General features: G+C 42.0%; 1 protein-coding gene across 1 annotated transcript; it reads right to left on the bottom strand.

Moving 5' to 3' along the window:
- Nucleotides 1-1,557: 1,557 nt before the first annotated feature.
- On the bottom strand, nucleotides 1,558-17,629 carry LOC310786198 (transmembrane protein 176A-like). Its single transcript, XM_083647369.1, has 7 exons — nucleotides 17,419-17,629; nucleotides 13,887-14,081; nucleotides 8,195-8,311; nucleotides 6,115-6,171; nucleotides 5,686-5,907; nucleotides 4,629-4,751; nucleotides 1,558-2,019 (listed from the first exon to the last, which is right to left on the bottom strand). Exons 1-7 carry the CDS (start codon nucleotides 17,452-17,454, stop codon nucleotides 1,954-1,956), a joined length of 816 nt encoding a protein of 271 aa, XP_083503495.1. The 5' UTR covers nucleotides 17,455-17,629; the 3' UTR covers nucleotides 1,558-1,953.

Here is a 17,629-nt window from a genome sequence, read left to right on the forward strand (position 1 = left end):
TGTGTGTGAGTGAGTGAGTGAGTGAGTGATTGCATGCTCCAACTGGTATCAGAACAGTCAACCTAGATTTATGAAAGAGGATTAGGGCCAGTAGCCTGTACTACGAAGCTAGTTTAATGCCTTATCCGAGTAAGTTTGAGTTTAAACCTGGTTTAGCCGTACTACAAAGCAAGTTAACTTTCAATCACCATGGCAACTGACGCTGCAAAGCTAACCTGGTCGCGACCAGGTTAGCTTCAGAGGATAAGATCAAAATCCATGACAGACCCATATAATCGGCTCTCTGGAGTCACTCACCGTTCATATAAGATCGCCATATGAAAAATAGATTGCAGTCAACTGAGAATATAACAAGAAAAACATTTGTGGCTCTGTAGGCTACATAATTAAATTAAGCCTACTTACCACTTTATGTCTTAACAGCTCAACTATGCGTGGAGAAATATGATCACTATTAATCACCGCAGCGCATATCATAGGCTAAACGGAGCCTCAAATGGAGTGAGGGTGATATTCTCCTACATGCCAGAAAAGCCTATAGATGGGATAAATATGGGATAGCCCCAATACTAAATATGCAGGCTTCTTGCATGTTTCAGCTGGAACTGTGTCCTGTAGGCTGTATGCCAATATATGAGCAAAAATAGGCTAGTTTTTATCAATGAAAAGTATGCCCGCATCGTCTTAATTCAGTCCAGCAGTTTTCTCTTTTATATTAGGATATCATTATTATAGCCTATATATGAATTATTCGATCAGTGCAACCACACACACATAATGAGTGATAGAGATCATTATTCATTGAGCATGCTTTCTAAATCTATGGTCTAAATAGGCTTACAGATTGTGGAAATTTATAGACTGAGATTACACATTTAATGTACATTTACACTCGCACAAAGCTGTAGGAGACAGAAATCGCTGATCAAAATAAATCAAATGACTGATGTGAATACAAGCGGCAGCTTTAGACAGTCCTTCCCCCAACTATATCCAACGCGGATTTTCATTCTGCCATAGGTTACATTAAATATCCGCTAAAATCTCTGATCCCACTGTGGCTGCGCTTTTTCATTCAATGAGGAAATGGGTGTGGAAATGGGTGTGGGCGTGGATCAACTCAGCTGTTCATAATGTGATTGGCTGGCGCACCTCTTTCGCGTGGACGCGCGCCTGTGCACGAGCGAAAAACGTGCGCGTGCACAGGCAGATCCCAGGTCCATTTACACAGTAGAAAACCAGCGTCGTAGTATCAGTTAACTAGATAGCTTTGATCCTGTTCAGTCAAACCAGATCAAAGGGACTTATCGCGGATCTGTTAAACTAGTTTCGTAGTACAGGGCTCAGATGAGCAAACATTTACATTCACATTTACATGTTTTTTTTTACATTTACATAACATTGTCATGCTCTTTTTTTGTTGTTGTTGCATAATTGTAATTTATTTTGGTGTTGAAGAGACATAACAGTTGCAAATACTGTTTAGCCATTAAGCTTAATTTATACTTTAGAAAGTGTTGCTCAGCACATGGTCGCCGACGAAAAAGAAAGTGTCGCTCATGGTGTTGCATTTATACTTGCAGCTGTCAACAGTTTGGATGCCTTCATTTCTTAACATACATAGGGATTGATCTTGTCAAGATAATGGATATCAATTCTAAGAAAAAAATTGTCCATCAATCTCACACTGGAAATTAACAATCTTCCTGTTCATCTACAAACAAATCAACTGTACGATATATAGCTTGAGTAAACAGACATACATTTATAATAATCAATGGGATAGAAGTGCTAATGACACCAAAAAAGCATTACAACCCTAACCCCGAGATACCAATAAATGCAAACATTTTTAGTATAAGCAGCCACTGTGAGAAACCAGCCCTACCAGCTCGTTTCATATAAATGCACAGGACATCAGCACAAGTGATAGCAGAAAGCAGAGAATGTTGTTTAGGCTATGGGGTCAGTGGTGACTTCCTCCAGCAGTGGTTTGTAGTTCTCCTGGTCATCAAAGCACTAAGGAGAAAAAAAGGTAACGCTTTAGAATACAGCCCGCAAATAACCATGTAACTACAGGGTAACAAGACTGTACTTATAGTGTAACAACAGGGTAACAAGACTGTACTTATAGTGTAACTACAGGGTAACAAGACTACTTATAGTGTAACTACAGGGTAACAAGACTGTACTTGTCTTATAGTATAACTACAGGGTAACAAGACTGTACTTATAGTATAACTACAGGGTAACAAGACTGTACTTATAGTATAACTACAGGGTAACAAGACTGTACTTATAGTATAACTACAGGGTAACAAGACTGTACTTATAGTATAACTACAGGGTAACAAGACTGTACTTATAGTATAACTACAGGGTAACAAGACTGTACTTATAGTATAACTACAGGGTAACAAGACTGTACTTATAGTATAACTACAGGGTAACAAGACTGTACTTATAGTATAACTACAGGGTAACAAGACTGTACTTATAGTATAACTACAGGGTAACAAGACTGTACTTATAGTATAACTACAGGGTAACAAGACTGTACTTATAGTATAACTACAGGGTAACAAGACTGTACTTATAGTATAACTACAGGGTAACAAGACTGTACTTATAGTATAACTACAGGGTAACAAGACTGTACTTATAGTATAACTACAGGGTAACAAGACTGTACTTATAGTATAACTACAGGGTAACAAGACTGTACCGGTACTTATAGTGTAACTACAGGGTAACAAGACTGTACTTATAGTATAACTACAGGGTAACAAGACTGTACTTATATTATAACTACAGGGTAACAAGACTGTACTTATAGTGTAACTACAGGGTAACAAGACTGTAGAAGAGGGGTTAGAAACAGAAAATCTCTGTAAACCACGCCCAAACCACACCCACCCCTGTAGAAACGTACGTTACCATTTTACAATTTCGGAGCTGAAATTGTAACATAGCAACGTTGGTCCACAAACGTTGCTATTTTACTATTTTTTTGGAGATCGGGTTGATTCAAACGGGATCAAAAAAGTAACGTTATTCTCCGTTCACTGCCATTCATATTTTTTTGAGTGCTGGTACAGGGAGAAAGCAGGAAGACGTTTCACTTTGGCTCTCTATATTCTCTGCAGGTCAAGTACTAGAGGTATGTAAGAGAAACCTTAGGCCTATAGTCCAAAATCACCCAACGTATCCTTTAAGTCAAATTGATAGCTAGAAGTTAGAAAAGTGTTTTTATGAGCAGGAACCCCCCTGAGTAACAATCCCCTGTCTCTCAGCAACTACTGACCAGGAACCCCCCTGAGTAACAGTCCCCTGTCTCTCAGCAACTACAGACCAGGAACCCCCCTGAGTAACAGTCGCCTGTCTCTCAGCAACTACTGCCAACAATTCCTTGAAAACACACTATTAAAGGTGCTGTCAGCGATTTGCCCAGTTTGACTGGATTCTTAAGTTTCGTTTTTCAAACATCCCCCTCCCATTATGTGGATGTGCACAGAGGCCCGCCTCTGTGTGGAGTTCTGCCTCCTGATTGGATAAAAGGTGGTGGCAACCCTGAAACTTTCTCTCAAATGTAATTGACTTAAATCCTCAATGGAGCTGTTCAGGCTCCAGCAGTAGAAAGCCACTTTTACACAGATCCCACAATATTGCTGTTAGGAAGACCCACAATGGCTGCATTCCGATCTGCTAGTAGCTCCCCTTCGTAGTGGACTGCACAGGGTATGCAGCCATGTAATGGTGTCAGCGATTGTCAGTAATATGGCTGAATACCCTGTACAGTCCACTTCGCTGGGAACTAGCCGATAGTCCGGCAATGAGTGCAGTGTTGCCTCACACATGTTTTTACACAGGCATTCTGGCATGACATTCTATCATTGCCATGAAGATGTGAACTCGCGCTGATCAGAGGGGATATCCAGAGGGATTTATCAGACACACACAAAAAAGCCTACCTGCTGGATTGTGGATTGTTTTGAGGAGAGACTGACAGAGAGGGAATCCCACGACTCACCAATGCAGACGCAAAATAAACACGTGTGGCACGGAGCATTCCTCCATGGCGCTGTTGCAGTCATGGATCGTATAGGCTACTTTTACTTTCACTTATGCCTTTCCCCTTTTTATTGCTGTGATGGCCGTAAAGTCAAACGTATTATAATATTCCTATGGAGTTATGGATTTGTTGCAATATAGGCTATTTAGTCGGCTATAAATGCACAGGAACACTATAGTTGTTTTTCAGAAGGGAATTAACGTGCACAGATGAGACTGCAGTAAACAGCGCAATTCCCCCCCTTCGATCCGCCTTCCCGCAGGTTACCCTTTTAAACAGACGTTGATTCGGGGCTGATACCTCCACTCCCGGAATAAAAGGCGTAACAAAATGACTCGCCATTCCGTTCTTGTGACTTTTAAACAGGAGGCGAGGCGCAATGATGCCGCAACGATCGCAGCTTTCACAGGCTGTGTAAAAGGGGCTGAAGACTGCGTTGTACTGGACAGCTCCCAGGTGTGAGTGTGTGGAACTGTGAAAAGAACATGTGCTCAGGCAACCTTTCCTGGATAAATAAAGGTTTAATAAAAAAAGAATACAATTCTGCACACTGTACCTTGCTCTCTTCCTTTGTGTTCTTCCTCAGAGCCTTGACCCCCAGGACAGCAGAGCTGAGGACGAGGCAGAGCTGAAGGACTGACACCACAATCAACACAATGTTGATGGATCTCAAAAGCATCTGGGGGGGCAGAAGCACCAGTGTCAGCTTTTAAATGTTAAAACACATTTGTGCATGGTTTTATTGAACGCCATGTTTTATACTTGAACTGTTTTCTTTGTATTTTGCAGTTTTCTTTATTTACCCAATTTTAATTGAAGACTACCATTTTTATAGTTAATTTAATTGGCTTTTATTTACTGTTTTGTTCTCTGTAAAGCACTTTATCATCTTGATTTGAAAAGTACATGTTACCCATACGTATGGCTATGAATGGTGTGTGAATCAACTTTTAAGAGATTATGTCTAAATCATTTTAAAGGTACATTCAGTGATGTTTTTGTGTTAAAGTAAGTGTTAAATGGCTCTATATTCTGACAGCAATCACTGAAATAGAGTGTTTGGTCAGTGGCTTGAAACCCCCAACCCCCCGCTGTCCTCTATGTCTCCCTGTAGTCCTGTATGCAGGGCGGACGTACTGTATCTCTGCAACCATAACTTGTAGAGATTCAGGGATGGCTCTGTTAGATTCGGAGTGAAAAAATACATATAGTCCTTAATAGGCATCGCAATCTGACCTTCCATTTCCCAGAAAATGTCAACTTTTCTCTGATTGGATAGTTTGAGGTCTGCGCCAATTTTTATCCAATCAGAGAAAAGTTTATTAGTTTGTTATTTTTTCACCCCGAGTCCAATGCTCCCATCCGGTTGCGGAGATACGTACGCCCTGCATACAGGACTACAGGAGAGAGATAGAGGACAGCGGGGGGTTGGGGGTTTCAAGCCACTGACCAAACACTCTATTTCAGTGATTGCTGTCAGAATATAGAGCCATTTAACACTTATTTAAACACGAAAACATTGCTGAATGTACCTTTAAACCCTGAAATGTCCCCTTGTCAGTTATACAACTGCATTGTAATTTGGGTCTTGCCCAGATATTTTCAACACTTACTAGAATAATCTCTTTGCCCTCCAAGCATTTCTCCATCATGGCCCTCTGCTCATCACTTTGAGTTGGTCTTGGAGTTGTCCTGTAGTACCAGCCACTATTACGTGCCACGTCACGTTCGCACAGCCAATACATTCTGGTATTTGCCAAGTTAATGGAGTAGAATACGATAGCCGTAATGGCGAAAGCAACTCCCACCAGATTGAAAAGCACATTGACAATGACCTAAGGTAGAAGAGTTGGCAGATAACATGTTTATGCAGCTTACAGTATTAGGACGTAACCAAAGTCAAATAACATACAGATTTCAGAACAATCCCAGTATTTCCATATGTTTTACAGAGGCAGCAGGACTGAGGACTCTGCCAAAGTTCCCTAGAGCAAAGCAATGAGCCTACACAGGGGCTCTGCACTATACTGCAAAATACTCACCAGGCATGGACTGGGGAACTTTTCCGACAAAATGCACATGATTCCAAATACAATGAACTAGAGAGAAGACAAAAAGTATTAATTACTTGAAAACAAGCCCTAAATCAGAATTTATATGCATGTTATCTCTATTACCGTATATCATGTTATCTCTCTCTTGTTATCTTTATTTCATGTTATCTCTATTATCTCATGCTATCTCTATTATCTCATGTTATCTCATTAACTTGTTCTCTCTATTATCTCATGTTATCGCTATGTCATCTTATTTCTATTATCTCATGTTATCTCTATTATCGCATGTTATCTCTATTATCGCATGTTATCTCTATTATCTTATATAATCTCTGTTATCCCATGTTATTTTTTTATCTCATGTTATCTCCCTCTTCTTATCTTTATCGCATGTTATCTCATTATCTTGTTGTCTCTATTATCTCATGTTATCTCTCTCTAGTTATCTTTATCTCATGTTATCTCTCTCTAATTATCTTTATCTCATGTTATCTCTACTATATCAGGTTTTCTCTATTACCTCATGTTATCTCTATTACCCCATGTTATCTCTATTACCCCATGTTATCTCTATTACCTCATGTTATCTCTATTACCCCATGTTATCTCTATTACCCCATGTTGTCTCTATTATCTCATGTTATCTCATTATCTTGTTCTCTCTAGTTCAAGTTCAAGTTCAAGTAGTTTATTAATGTCCCAGAGGGCAAATTGGATTACAGCAGGCATAGAGGCTTGAAACATAAACATAGAAGTGCAATACCATACGTACAATGACATAAATAAACAGGATATAACAACATTAGGACATAAGATGAGCCAACATAAAAGAGCATACGTCTGATGCGGCCGATAAAATAAAATAAAACGACACTAAGAACTTAAGATCGGGATGAGCCAGCGGATGATACGGCGGATAAAACAGTATAAAACAAGTAAAACAAATTAAAAACATAAGAAGAGCTAAGAACATAAAAGAGCCAACTGCTGGTACAGCAGATTAATTAAACATTATTTCCTCAGTCATTTTTTCCTTCCTCCAGCAGCATTCACTGCTCGGATGGAGGAAGGGACAAAGGAATATTTGTACCAGTTTTTGGTGGTCCGTGGGACACACAAGCGAAGGCCGGATGGCAGTAGCCTATACTCCGAACTGAGTGGGTGGGCGCTGTCTGTGCGGATGGACAGAGCTTTTTTGAGCACCTGTCTGCTCTAATATCCCATGTTATCGCTATTTCATGTTATCTCTATCATCTCATGTTATCTATATTATCTCAGGCAGCTTGGACCAACAGGCTTTGAAACCAAAGCCATGGACAAGCTGCTGAACTAATAATTAATTAATAGTTCATTTAGAACTTCATATAATCATCAGCTGTTAGGCTTGTTAGCGATCCAGACAGTTTGCAGTCGAGCCTACAGTACATCCTATTTTGTATCTAATTGTTCTCCAGCTGTCTTCATCGTTCTGAAACCATAGCAAAACAAATGTGGAGGATGACTATTATTTTATATATTATGACTACTATTTTCACTCCTGCCACCTAAAAAGAGACAAACATTGTCTGATGTTACTATTTTTTTACATGACACATGTAGGGCAGGCCTTTGATGTAAATAGCATTAGTATCTTGAAACCTATTTTTGTTATACTATGCTGGAGTAGAGTTCAGAGACTGAAGGTTTAGCTGACAAATCTGCTACATTTGAATCCATGCCATAATAATCTGGGCTGCTCTATTTGCAAATCAATGATCTCCAACAATGCCAAGAGACTGAGGGGAAATTACATAAAGAAATTACATAAAATAAGTATTTTAGAAACCCAAAAGTTCCAGGGCTTTTGAGAAATCATTCCGGGTTTAACACCCAGAAGCTGCTCCTGGTATTAATCCAGAGCATTCAAACATGGTTTTAAAATGTTTGCATGCAGGTGTCCCAGTGTGGTAGGAGAGCCTTGTGATTTATCTGCCAAAGACTGGAATTTGGAAACAAAAACAAAAACAAAATCATATGGCCCTAGATAAAACTGAACCAGCAAACATACACATATCCCCCTGCTTACCAAAGCTCCAAGCCAGAAAGGATAGACGTAACAATCCATTTCCCAAGAAGAGCCACCACTGGAGGTGAGGATGACCCCAAGGCCAATGTTGAGCAACCCCACCATAATCTGCATAGCCTGTGAAGGAGAAAACACAGTATTTAACATCAAATATAATAAACAACACTGTTGTCCACCCTCAGGTGTTTGAGCTTCATGCTGGCTTCTACCTGTTGCGCTCAACAAGTACAGAGCAGGAATAGTGTAATGGAAAATCCCTCACACATTGACTATGTTAGCATCCACACACAAAAATGTAATGTGATTAAGACAGTAATGCGAGTTAGGCATACTATGATTATCTTAGTGCAATTATTTGCATGATTACATTCTTAGTTGGATTAAGTATAATCACAGTAACATAATGTGTTGCCATTCAGAACATGCATATGTGACTGTAAATGTCGGAAATGGCTGTATAGGTTGAGGCGATGTCTCGTCATAGACGCTGGGTTAGCTGGCTCAGCCTGGCTGGGGGCGTGGTCAGGGTGGGGTAAATTCCCCATTCTATCCATTCAGCAAAGTTAGAATTTAGCTGCTAGCCCAGCCCAGGCAGACACGATCAGGGATTCAACCACCGCAGTAAACGCACATCTGAATAGACGTCTTGTGTTCTGCTCTAGAATCCCCAAAACTGTAGTTAGAGCCGCAGCACCTTCCTTTGGTGAGTCAGCCTATTGAGATGGACGGTTTTACCCCACTCGCGCACCGGCCGTATAACATTTTGTGGGCGTTCCCACACACGCCGACTGTCTCTAAGCTAGCTTTTCAAAATGCTCTGTGGCCATAGATGAATGAGGGGCTTCTCACAGGGAATCTTGACTGTTCTCAAACAAAAAGACATTGACAGTCAGTCGTGACACAAAATAATAATATGATTGTGTTTTTAGTGTGTTTTCCTTTCATTATCTATTCTTTGCTGGGCTTTGAAGAGACAAGTGGTTTTCTCTTTGCTACATAGGAGAGATGAAGTCAACTAGCAGAGCAGGACTGAAGGATAAACTATATACTGTACTACACTAATATATACACACTAATCTAAAAAACACAACCCTTTATTGAGCACAAATCTGACATGTTCTGAGGACTAATTAGTCCGGCACTAATGCAGTGTTCTAAGGGCTGGTCAGGTGGGGTACACCTCACCTGAGCTGAAGAAATGCCAAGCTGATCTGGTTCACTCTTCAAATGGAACAATAAAACATAAATAAAACATCTCGCACACTGCAAGAGCTCCAGTGAATTATTGATTGCACCGGTGGTAACGTTTCGAGACTGCATGCTCTTCCTCAGACCAGTCTGCTCGAAACGGTGCAGCCTTTCTCCACCAACTACCCATTTTGAAGCCCTAATAATGATCTCCATTGCCATGGTAAAAGCTAATGGGGAAATTGTACACCCTGCCATAATGCCTATCTCCAGCTGCTGCCAAGCTGTAGTGTACTCTGCTGTGGTAAAGCAGAGTTGAATATCTAAGAAGTAGGCTTTAACTAAGCTCTTTATACTACCTGGCACTCTAAAGAAATCAAAGGCCTCCCATAACAGACTATGCGGCACTGACCCGAAAGCATTAGCCAGGTCCAAGAATACTACATGCAGGTCTCTCTTCTCACGCCTAGCTGACTGGATTTGGTGCCAGATCATGCTGGTGTGCTCTAAGCACCCGGAGAAGCCGGGAATTCCAGCCTTTTGCACCGAAGTATCTATTAGCCTATTCTTTTCTAGGTAACTAGACAGCCTCTGTGCCACAACACTAAAGAAAACCTTCCCTTCAACATTAAGTAGACTGATAGGTCTAAACTGACTTATCTCTAACGAGTCCCTTTCTTTAGGAATGAAGCAATACGGGAGCACCACAGGGGACGGTCTTCTCTCCCTTCTTCTTCACCATCTACGGACTTCACCTACCAGACAGAGTCTTGCCACCTTCAGAAGTTCTCTGATGACTCTGCGATAGTGGGATGTATCAAAGATGGCGACGATGATGAGTATCGGGATGTGGTGGCCAACTTTGTCACATGGTGTGAGCTGAACCACCTGCAGCTCAACGTGTCAAAGACAAAGGAGCTAGTGGTGGACCTAAGGAGGGTCAAGGCTCCGGTGACCCCTGTTTCAATCCACGGGGTCAGTGTTGACATAGTGGAGGATTACAAGTACCTTGGAGTGTACATTGACAATAAACTAGACTGGGCTAAGAACTCTGATGCACTCTACAAGAAGGGGCAAAGCCGTCTCTACTTTCTGAGACGGCTGAGGTCCTTCAACGTCTGCCGGACCATGCTCAGGATGTTCTATGAGTCGGTAGTGGCTAGTGCCTTCCTGTATGCTATTGTGTGCTGGGGCAGCAGGCTGAAGGCAGCGGATGCCAACAGACTCAACAAACTGATCCGTAAGGCCAGGGACATTGTGGGGCTGGATCTGGGCTCTCTGACTGCGGTGTCAGAGAAGAGAATGTTGTCCAGGCTACGCTCCATCATGAACAATGACTCGCACCCACTCCACGGCGTGCTAGTCAAGCACAGGAGTACGTTCAGTGAGAGACTGATTCCACCTAGATGCAATACGGAGAGGCACAGGAAATCATTCCTGCCTGTGGCCATTGGTCTATTTAATGCCTCTCTTAAAAGAGCACCTCGGAGACGCTCAGTCTCCCTGAGACTGAGCCAGCCGATAGGTTAACTGTGCATGGCTGAGCCACGTGTAACGTATAGGGCAAGCCGACTTAATATAAGGCCAGGGTGCAATAATGATAATTGACACGGAATGTATACTTACTCTACGAATTTGTATTTTGCTACTTGACATTCTACTTATTTTTTGCTTCTATCGCATTTACTAGTTATTCTATGCTATGTTGTGTTTTTCTGCTTATTTGCTTAATATTGCATTTACTACTGTCTATTTTATGCTATGTGTGTTCTGTGAGCGAGCTACTGTAACTTGTCCCAATTTCCCCCCGGGGATCATTAAAATCTTTCTGATTCTGATTCTGATTCTGAAGATTCCCCCTGCTCTGCGCCACGCCTTAGGAATAACCTGCTTCTTCCAGACTACCTTCATCAGCTTCCATAGAAACTGCAACACATCTGGAGCACTCTTATACAGCCGGTAGGGGACTCCATTAGGACCCGGGGCTGAAGAGGCCCTTGCACGTCTCACTACTTCTTGAACTTCTTTCCACCTTGGTGGGCTATCATCACACTGGCTCTCTATTTCACCAATAGGTGGAATATCAGCTGGGACTGTCATCTCTCTAAACCTTTCCCTATCTTTGTGAACCTCCTCCAAATATTCCTCAAGCTTCTGCTTAGGTACCATAAGGCTACCATTCTTTTCCTTACTAAACAATAACTTCACAAATCTAAATGGATCCTTATAGAATGCTATTCTAGCTCTCTCTTTCTTTTTCCTATTTTTCCTAATGCTCTCTGCTCTTCTTAAAACTACCAACCGCTCCCTCACATCTGACTGCAAGCAATCAATGCCTTCCTTCTCAACCTCTGTAGCTTTCCTCCACTGCCTCTTAAGCTGTCTTCTCTCCTGGATAAGTCTATCTATCTCTTGTTGGCACCTAGATTTAACTACCTCACCCTCTAGTTTCTTCCTTTTCTCAAAGACGCCAAACCTTTCCTTACCATAATCATAAATACGATCTCCCATTATCTCCAACTTACTCTCAGCAGTTCCTTTAAGCTTCTCTAACATCCTAACCAAATCACTATTGATAGCTTCCCACTTCCTACTTTCCGCTGCACCTGGCCACTTAACTCTAGGCTTCTGACCGCTAATCTTCTCCCTTTTTGGCTGACTGGCCTCTCGGCTTTCCTCGGTGCTAGAACCTGCCTCAACATCAGGGGTGCTGATGTCCTGCGAGCTGTGGGTTACTTCCTGTCGCTGGACTTCACCCGACTGACTTGATAAACTTCTTAAGAAATAATTATCAATGCGGGGTCCCTGTGTTCCCTCTACCAAGCACCTCTTCCTGCCTTGATGGATTCTAAGGCCCCTCAAAGTTGTTACCTTCTGCCAGCCACACAAGCAAACCTGACGCTTCTTCCCATCTACATCTGAACTAGTGGCTTCCACTGACATGTTTTCCCTACTCATAGTCAAGTCCGTTCCAGAGTCAATAACCGTGTCAACCATAGGTGAGTCATCTTCCGCCCCCGCTCTCGCAGACTCTAGGGGTGTTTTTTTATAATTCTGTTTCGTAGCAAGTTTGGGTGTAACCAATGGCCTATTGGCCTTGGCTACTGCCACAATGAGCAGCTAACCCATTGCAGCCCCGGTGGGGTCTAATCCCTCCTGTCAGCTGTCTTTCCATGCTGTCACTAGGTCTTTCCCTAGTTGTCAGCTGCACTATTCACAACAGTCACTAGCCTAAGCTAGCTTTAGTATTAATTAATACACAGGACAAGATGTTACTATCCCTTGTGCCAAAATCCGAGGAAAAACACATTTAGAAGCCCAATCCAGAATAAAACAAGCTAACAGGCTAACAAACTAATAAACAAGACACAAATCACCAGTTACCTACCCTAGCCAACAGCAGTATGAAGCATGTCATTGGGGTTTTCAAGTGGGCAGTAGGGCTGGGTCGGTTTGAAAATTTTAAAACCGGTTCGATATTGCCGTCTAAACCGGATCGAACCGGTATACCGATTTTCTTTGTAATTAAAAAAAAAAAAAAAAAAAAATTAAGCAGGGCTCCCGAGTGTGGCCCATAACTGTCTGTAGTGCAACTTCAGTCCACCTGATAGCGATAATACACCTCTAAGCTGGTATTGTCAACCAGCAATGATACTGAATAAAAAGAAGCAGGACACCTGTGTAACAAACACACCCTGTATTTATTTCTCATAACTATTCAGCTCAACTTTTCTTCTAAACATCAAAATAATAAATGAAATAAGACTTCTGCCTATAGTGCAACTTGAGAAAAGGCTAATAAAAACACAAGCAGTGCAATCAGAATGGATTGGCTTACAGATGAGCTGCCTTATAAACTTCAAAACTCACAAATTCACACAATATAGGGCCTAGGCATGGGTCGGTTTGAACATTTTGAAACCGGTTCGATATTCCCCAAAAACACGTATCAAAGCGGCTGCAGTTGGTGGCGATAATGCACCTCTAAGCTGGTATGCTGCCAACCAGCACGAACACTGAATACAAATAAGCAGAACCTTTTAACTGTAACAACACACTGTTTTTATTTCTCATAACTATTCAGCTTAACTTTTCTTCAAACATCAACATAATAAACAAAATAAGACTTTTGCCTAATAGTGCAACTTGAGAAGAGGCTAATACGAACAATAGGGCAATCAGAATGGACTGGCAAAAAAAGAAAAAAAAAAAAAGAAATGTTTTTTCGGTTCGCACGTGATCAAACCGGTTTGGGCTCGTACACCAAACCGAACCGGTAAAACCGGAAATCGACCCATGCCTAGTGGGCACCTTCCTTCACCGATGTTTCATTAAGTTAGGCCCACGACACCTCAAGAAGGCTTAACGGTGTAATCCAGCATCCTGGAAACACCCCCCTCCATGCTACCACCGCACAACTGCATATGCATAACTGTCAACACAACGCAGGCTACAACGTTGTAGTGTGTATGTGCATGGTGTGTATTTGAGCTGTGCCTCTCACCCCCAGTGCGGACTGAGAAGTACTCTGGATCCTCCGCAGACGCTCCGTCACTGAGCAGCATGTTGGACTGTAGCAAAGGGCCCCGAGGATTTGGAAAATTGGAGGGCAAGAAGTTTTGGGGTTAGAGTTCACAGTGAAAACTGTCACCCCCTCACCCTTGGTCATGGTCACTGACATCCTGGTCGGTCCTGGACACTGAAAGAGAATAAACAGCAGTGTCATTAGATGTCACTTTGAAGAAATTGTGTTGATGGTTAAGAAGAGTGCAATATTTGTTTAGAAGTTGTTGTTAAGTCATTGTAGGACAGAGGGAAATCCGCGCTTCAGCTGACGAACTGCGCCCAACCGGTACTTCTCAGAAAAGGGGACTGAGTGAACACATGAGAAAGAAACAATCTGGAGCACACGGTCAAAGTTAAGGCAATTTAATAAGTGCAAGCAGACTAACGTTTCGACACACAAGGTGTCTTCTTCAGAGTCAAACAGAGACATGGTGTAGATGACTGGTTAAATACTCCCACCAGGATAAAACCAGTCTCTCATTGGTGGGGCATGGTTAGAGTGTCATCAAAACACACAGCCAATGAGAGGGTACCACATAGCCTCTACTCAGGAAGCAAAACAGGGCAATACAAGACTGAATATAAGCAATGCATAGAAAGAAAAAAAATGCATAGAAAATACTTGGAAATACTTACAAAATACAATCAATCAATCACAAATACAACACAGAATAATCACAGGAAGCAAGATAAACTGTTGTCTTCATTAAGACCAAAGGGCTCAATGGTGTTCAAAGTGTGGATCCAGTAGGCTTCTCTAGAGAGGAGTTTCTTTACAATGTCGCCCCCTCTTGATAGTGGGGGGATTTTGAACTCCTTAGTGTCAGAGGAGTTTGAGCAGTGTGTGCAATGTCCACAACGGTAGAATCCAGTGAGCCGAGTTGGGAGCCAGGAAGGGGGAGCTGATATTCGGATGTCGTATATTTTTCCTTTCTTCAGCACCCCTGTAAGAGGCACCGTTTGGGCGAGGTCACAGACTCACAGTTGTAAGAGGAACCGTTTGGGCGAGGTCACAGACTCACAGTACATTGAACTGAGGTCAGGTGAGAGAGGAGGTCCCACTGTTTATCCCTTCTGAGGAGACAGAAGTGGCCACTTCCACCTCCCCTGCTCTCTTCCCAAGAGATTAAGTTATGATATGTGATATTGGGACAACGTGCCTCTAGGGATGGGATGATATATTGAAATTCATCATATAGTGATACAAAAATGTGACAATAGGAATTGTGGGTCAGAAAAATGTACTGTGTGATATTAGCTGCATTTTATTCTGCTGTACTGTAGTAATCACGAATGGGACTACTTGCCCATTACAATTTCACAAGCTCCCCATCCAAATTATTATTTTCACTTTGTAATGACATTTTTAAATTGTTCACATTCTGGCAAGCCAAAACCAAGCCAAACATGCTGCTATTCACCGTGAAGTAGGCTGCAATGCCATGGATGAATGAATGAATGAATGAAAACTTTATTTAACAGATTGCAGAATGGGTACAATACAGTACGGCTCCATACACACAATTGTTAAGGGGATGCAGACCAGAGAAAGACGTTTGTCTTGTTTACATCAGGGCCCCCAATTTTCAATTCATAGTGACATTTATGACATACACAACATACATGACATCATGACATTTATGGCATAGGGACATACATGACATACAGGTATATAGTACTGTTACATTTGTGACATATACGATATGCAAATATACAGTACTGTTACCCATAGATCCTAACAGAGAATATATACATATGATGGGGAGGAGACTGTACATTAGGAGGGGGTGGGTGGGTGGGAGAAAAAATATACATACGGTGGGGAGAAAATATAATACAAATACATACGGTGGGGAGGAGACTGTCTATTAGGAGAGGGTGGGGGGGGGGGGGGTTTGGGTTTGGACATTTACGGCGGCCAGTTTCGAATTGCAGCCTCCCGTAGGTGCTCTTTAAGAGCGGTTTTGAATGTGGGTAGGGATTCACATCTTTTTACGGCTGTGGGTAGGGCGTTCCACATTGTTGTGGCATAATTGCGAAATGTGTTTAGTCCCTTGTTTGTGCCGAATCTGGGTTGCACATGATTTGTGGAACTCCCTCTGGTGTTGTGGGCGTGGTACTCACTGACCTTTGGGAAGTATTCCGACATGTACATGGGTACCTGTGTGGTGTAGTGTATCTTGTAGACCAGGCCCATTGCAAGTTGCTGTACTCTGTCGTCTACTCTAAGCCATCCTAGGTAGTCAAAGTGGGCAGGGGTGAGGTGGGTTCTAGGAGTAAGGTCAAGTAGTAGTCTGACCAGTTTGTTTTGTGATGTTTGTAATTTTGTTTTTAGCGCCTTTGAGGTGCTTTGGTACCATGAGGTGGAAGCATAGTCGTAGTACCCTTGAATGAGTGCTCCTGCCAGAGTCTTCAGGGTATTCTTGTTTACCAGAGAGGAGATCCGGTACAAGAATCTAGTTCGTTGGTTGACTTTTTTGATTACATTGGATGCCATTTTGTCACAGGAAAGATTTGCCTCTAGGATGGAACCCAGGTATTTAATTTCATATTTCCTTGTGACAATATTGTCACCCACTGTAACTGAGAAGCCGTCGGTCTTGCTGAGTTTGTTATTTGATCCGAAGAGAATGGACTCTGTTTTACCCAGGTGTAATGATAGTTTGTTATCAGCGAGCCAGGTGCAGATTCTGCCGAGTTCTGAGCTGAGGGTTTTTTCAACCTGTAACTTGTTCTTGTCAGAGACCAGCAGGGCTGAGTCGTCCGCGAACAAGAACAAGTTGCATCACATTAGAGATCCTAACAGCATTTTAATAGGTGGTATTAAACAAAGGGGATACAACCTCTCTATTAACAATGGCAATCTAGATCCCATGGAGATTTTTCAGAATTTAACCTATTACAGTATTCAAAATAAGGCAAAATTGGAAGATCAAGCCTCCCCCATACTTCAGTTTGCTTAATGCTTGCATGCGGATATTGCTGGGGGACAAACCCACCCAGGTGGAGTAGTGCCAGTGACCTGTTTTGTAGCAGGAGTCAACACTTTTCAGGCGCTCTTGAAAAATGTGATGTAGCCTACAAGTTTATTTGTCAACTGAATGTTTCTCAGAATGCCATTATCATGCTGCTGACTAGTCCTGGTTTTAGTACCCTATTGTGAATGAGATCAGTCATATGTGGAAATGTTGGTATAAGTGCCTTTTATAGTTTTTACTGTGCTTTGGGTGTTTTCTTTTCATTGTTCTATGTATGTGTCTGATTTCTATGGACTATGTGTCCGCCAATTTAAAAAAAAAAGTTGATTAGACTTGATCTAAATTATCTGAAATTATTGGATAAAGCATTTTCAAAACACATTCTGAACTCTGCCCAAATCATTTTAAAACACTGGAGACAACTAGGCTACATTATTTCATTCCATTAATTCACATAAGAAGTCAAACATTGAGAATAAAAACTGGGCTTACCTGTTGTTGACTGTTTGGGTGGACGGTAATGCCCATGTAATGCCTAACTCACTGGTCAAGTCCGTCAAGTCACTCGTTGCGCAGTTCCTAATGTTATGGGCGTGTTGCCAGATACAGCTAATGGTTTCCAGCCCAAAGACTGTTCGAAAACCGCCAAAATGCACACAAAACCGCCTAAACAAATATAGGTCTATGGGAACAAGTGTCTCTG

Source organism: Poromitra crassiceps (assembly GCF_964638095.1).
Source record: "Poromitra crassiceps genome assembly, chromosome: 1".
Lineage (NCBI taxonomy): Eukaryota > Metazoa > Chordata > Actinopteri > Beryciformes > Melamphaidae > Poromitra > Poromitra crassiceps.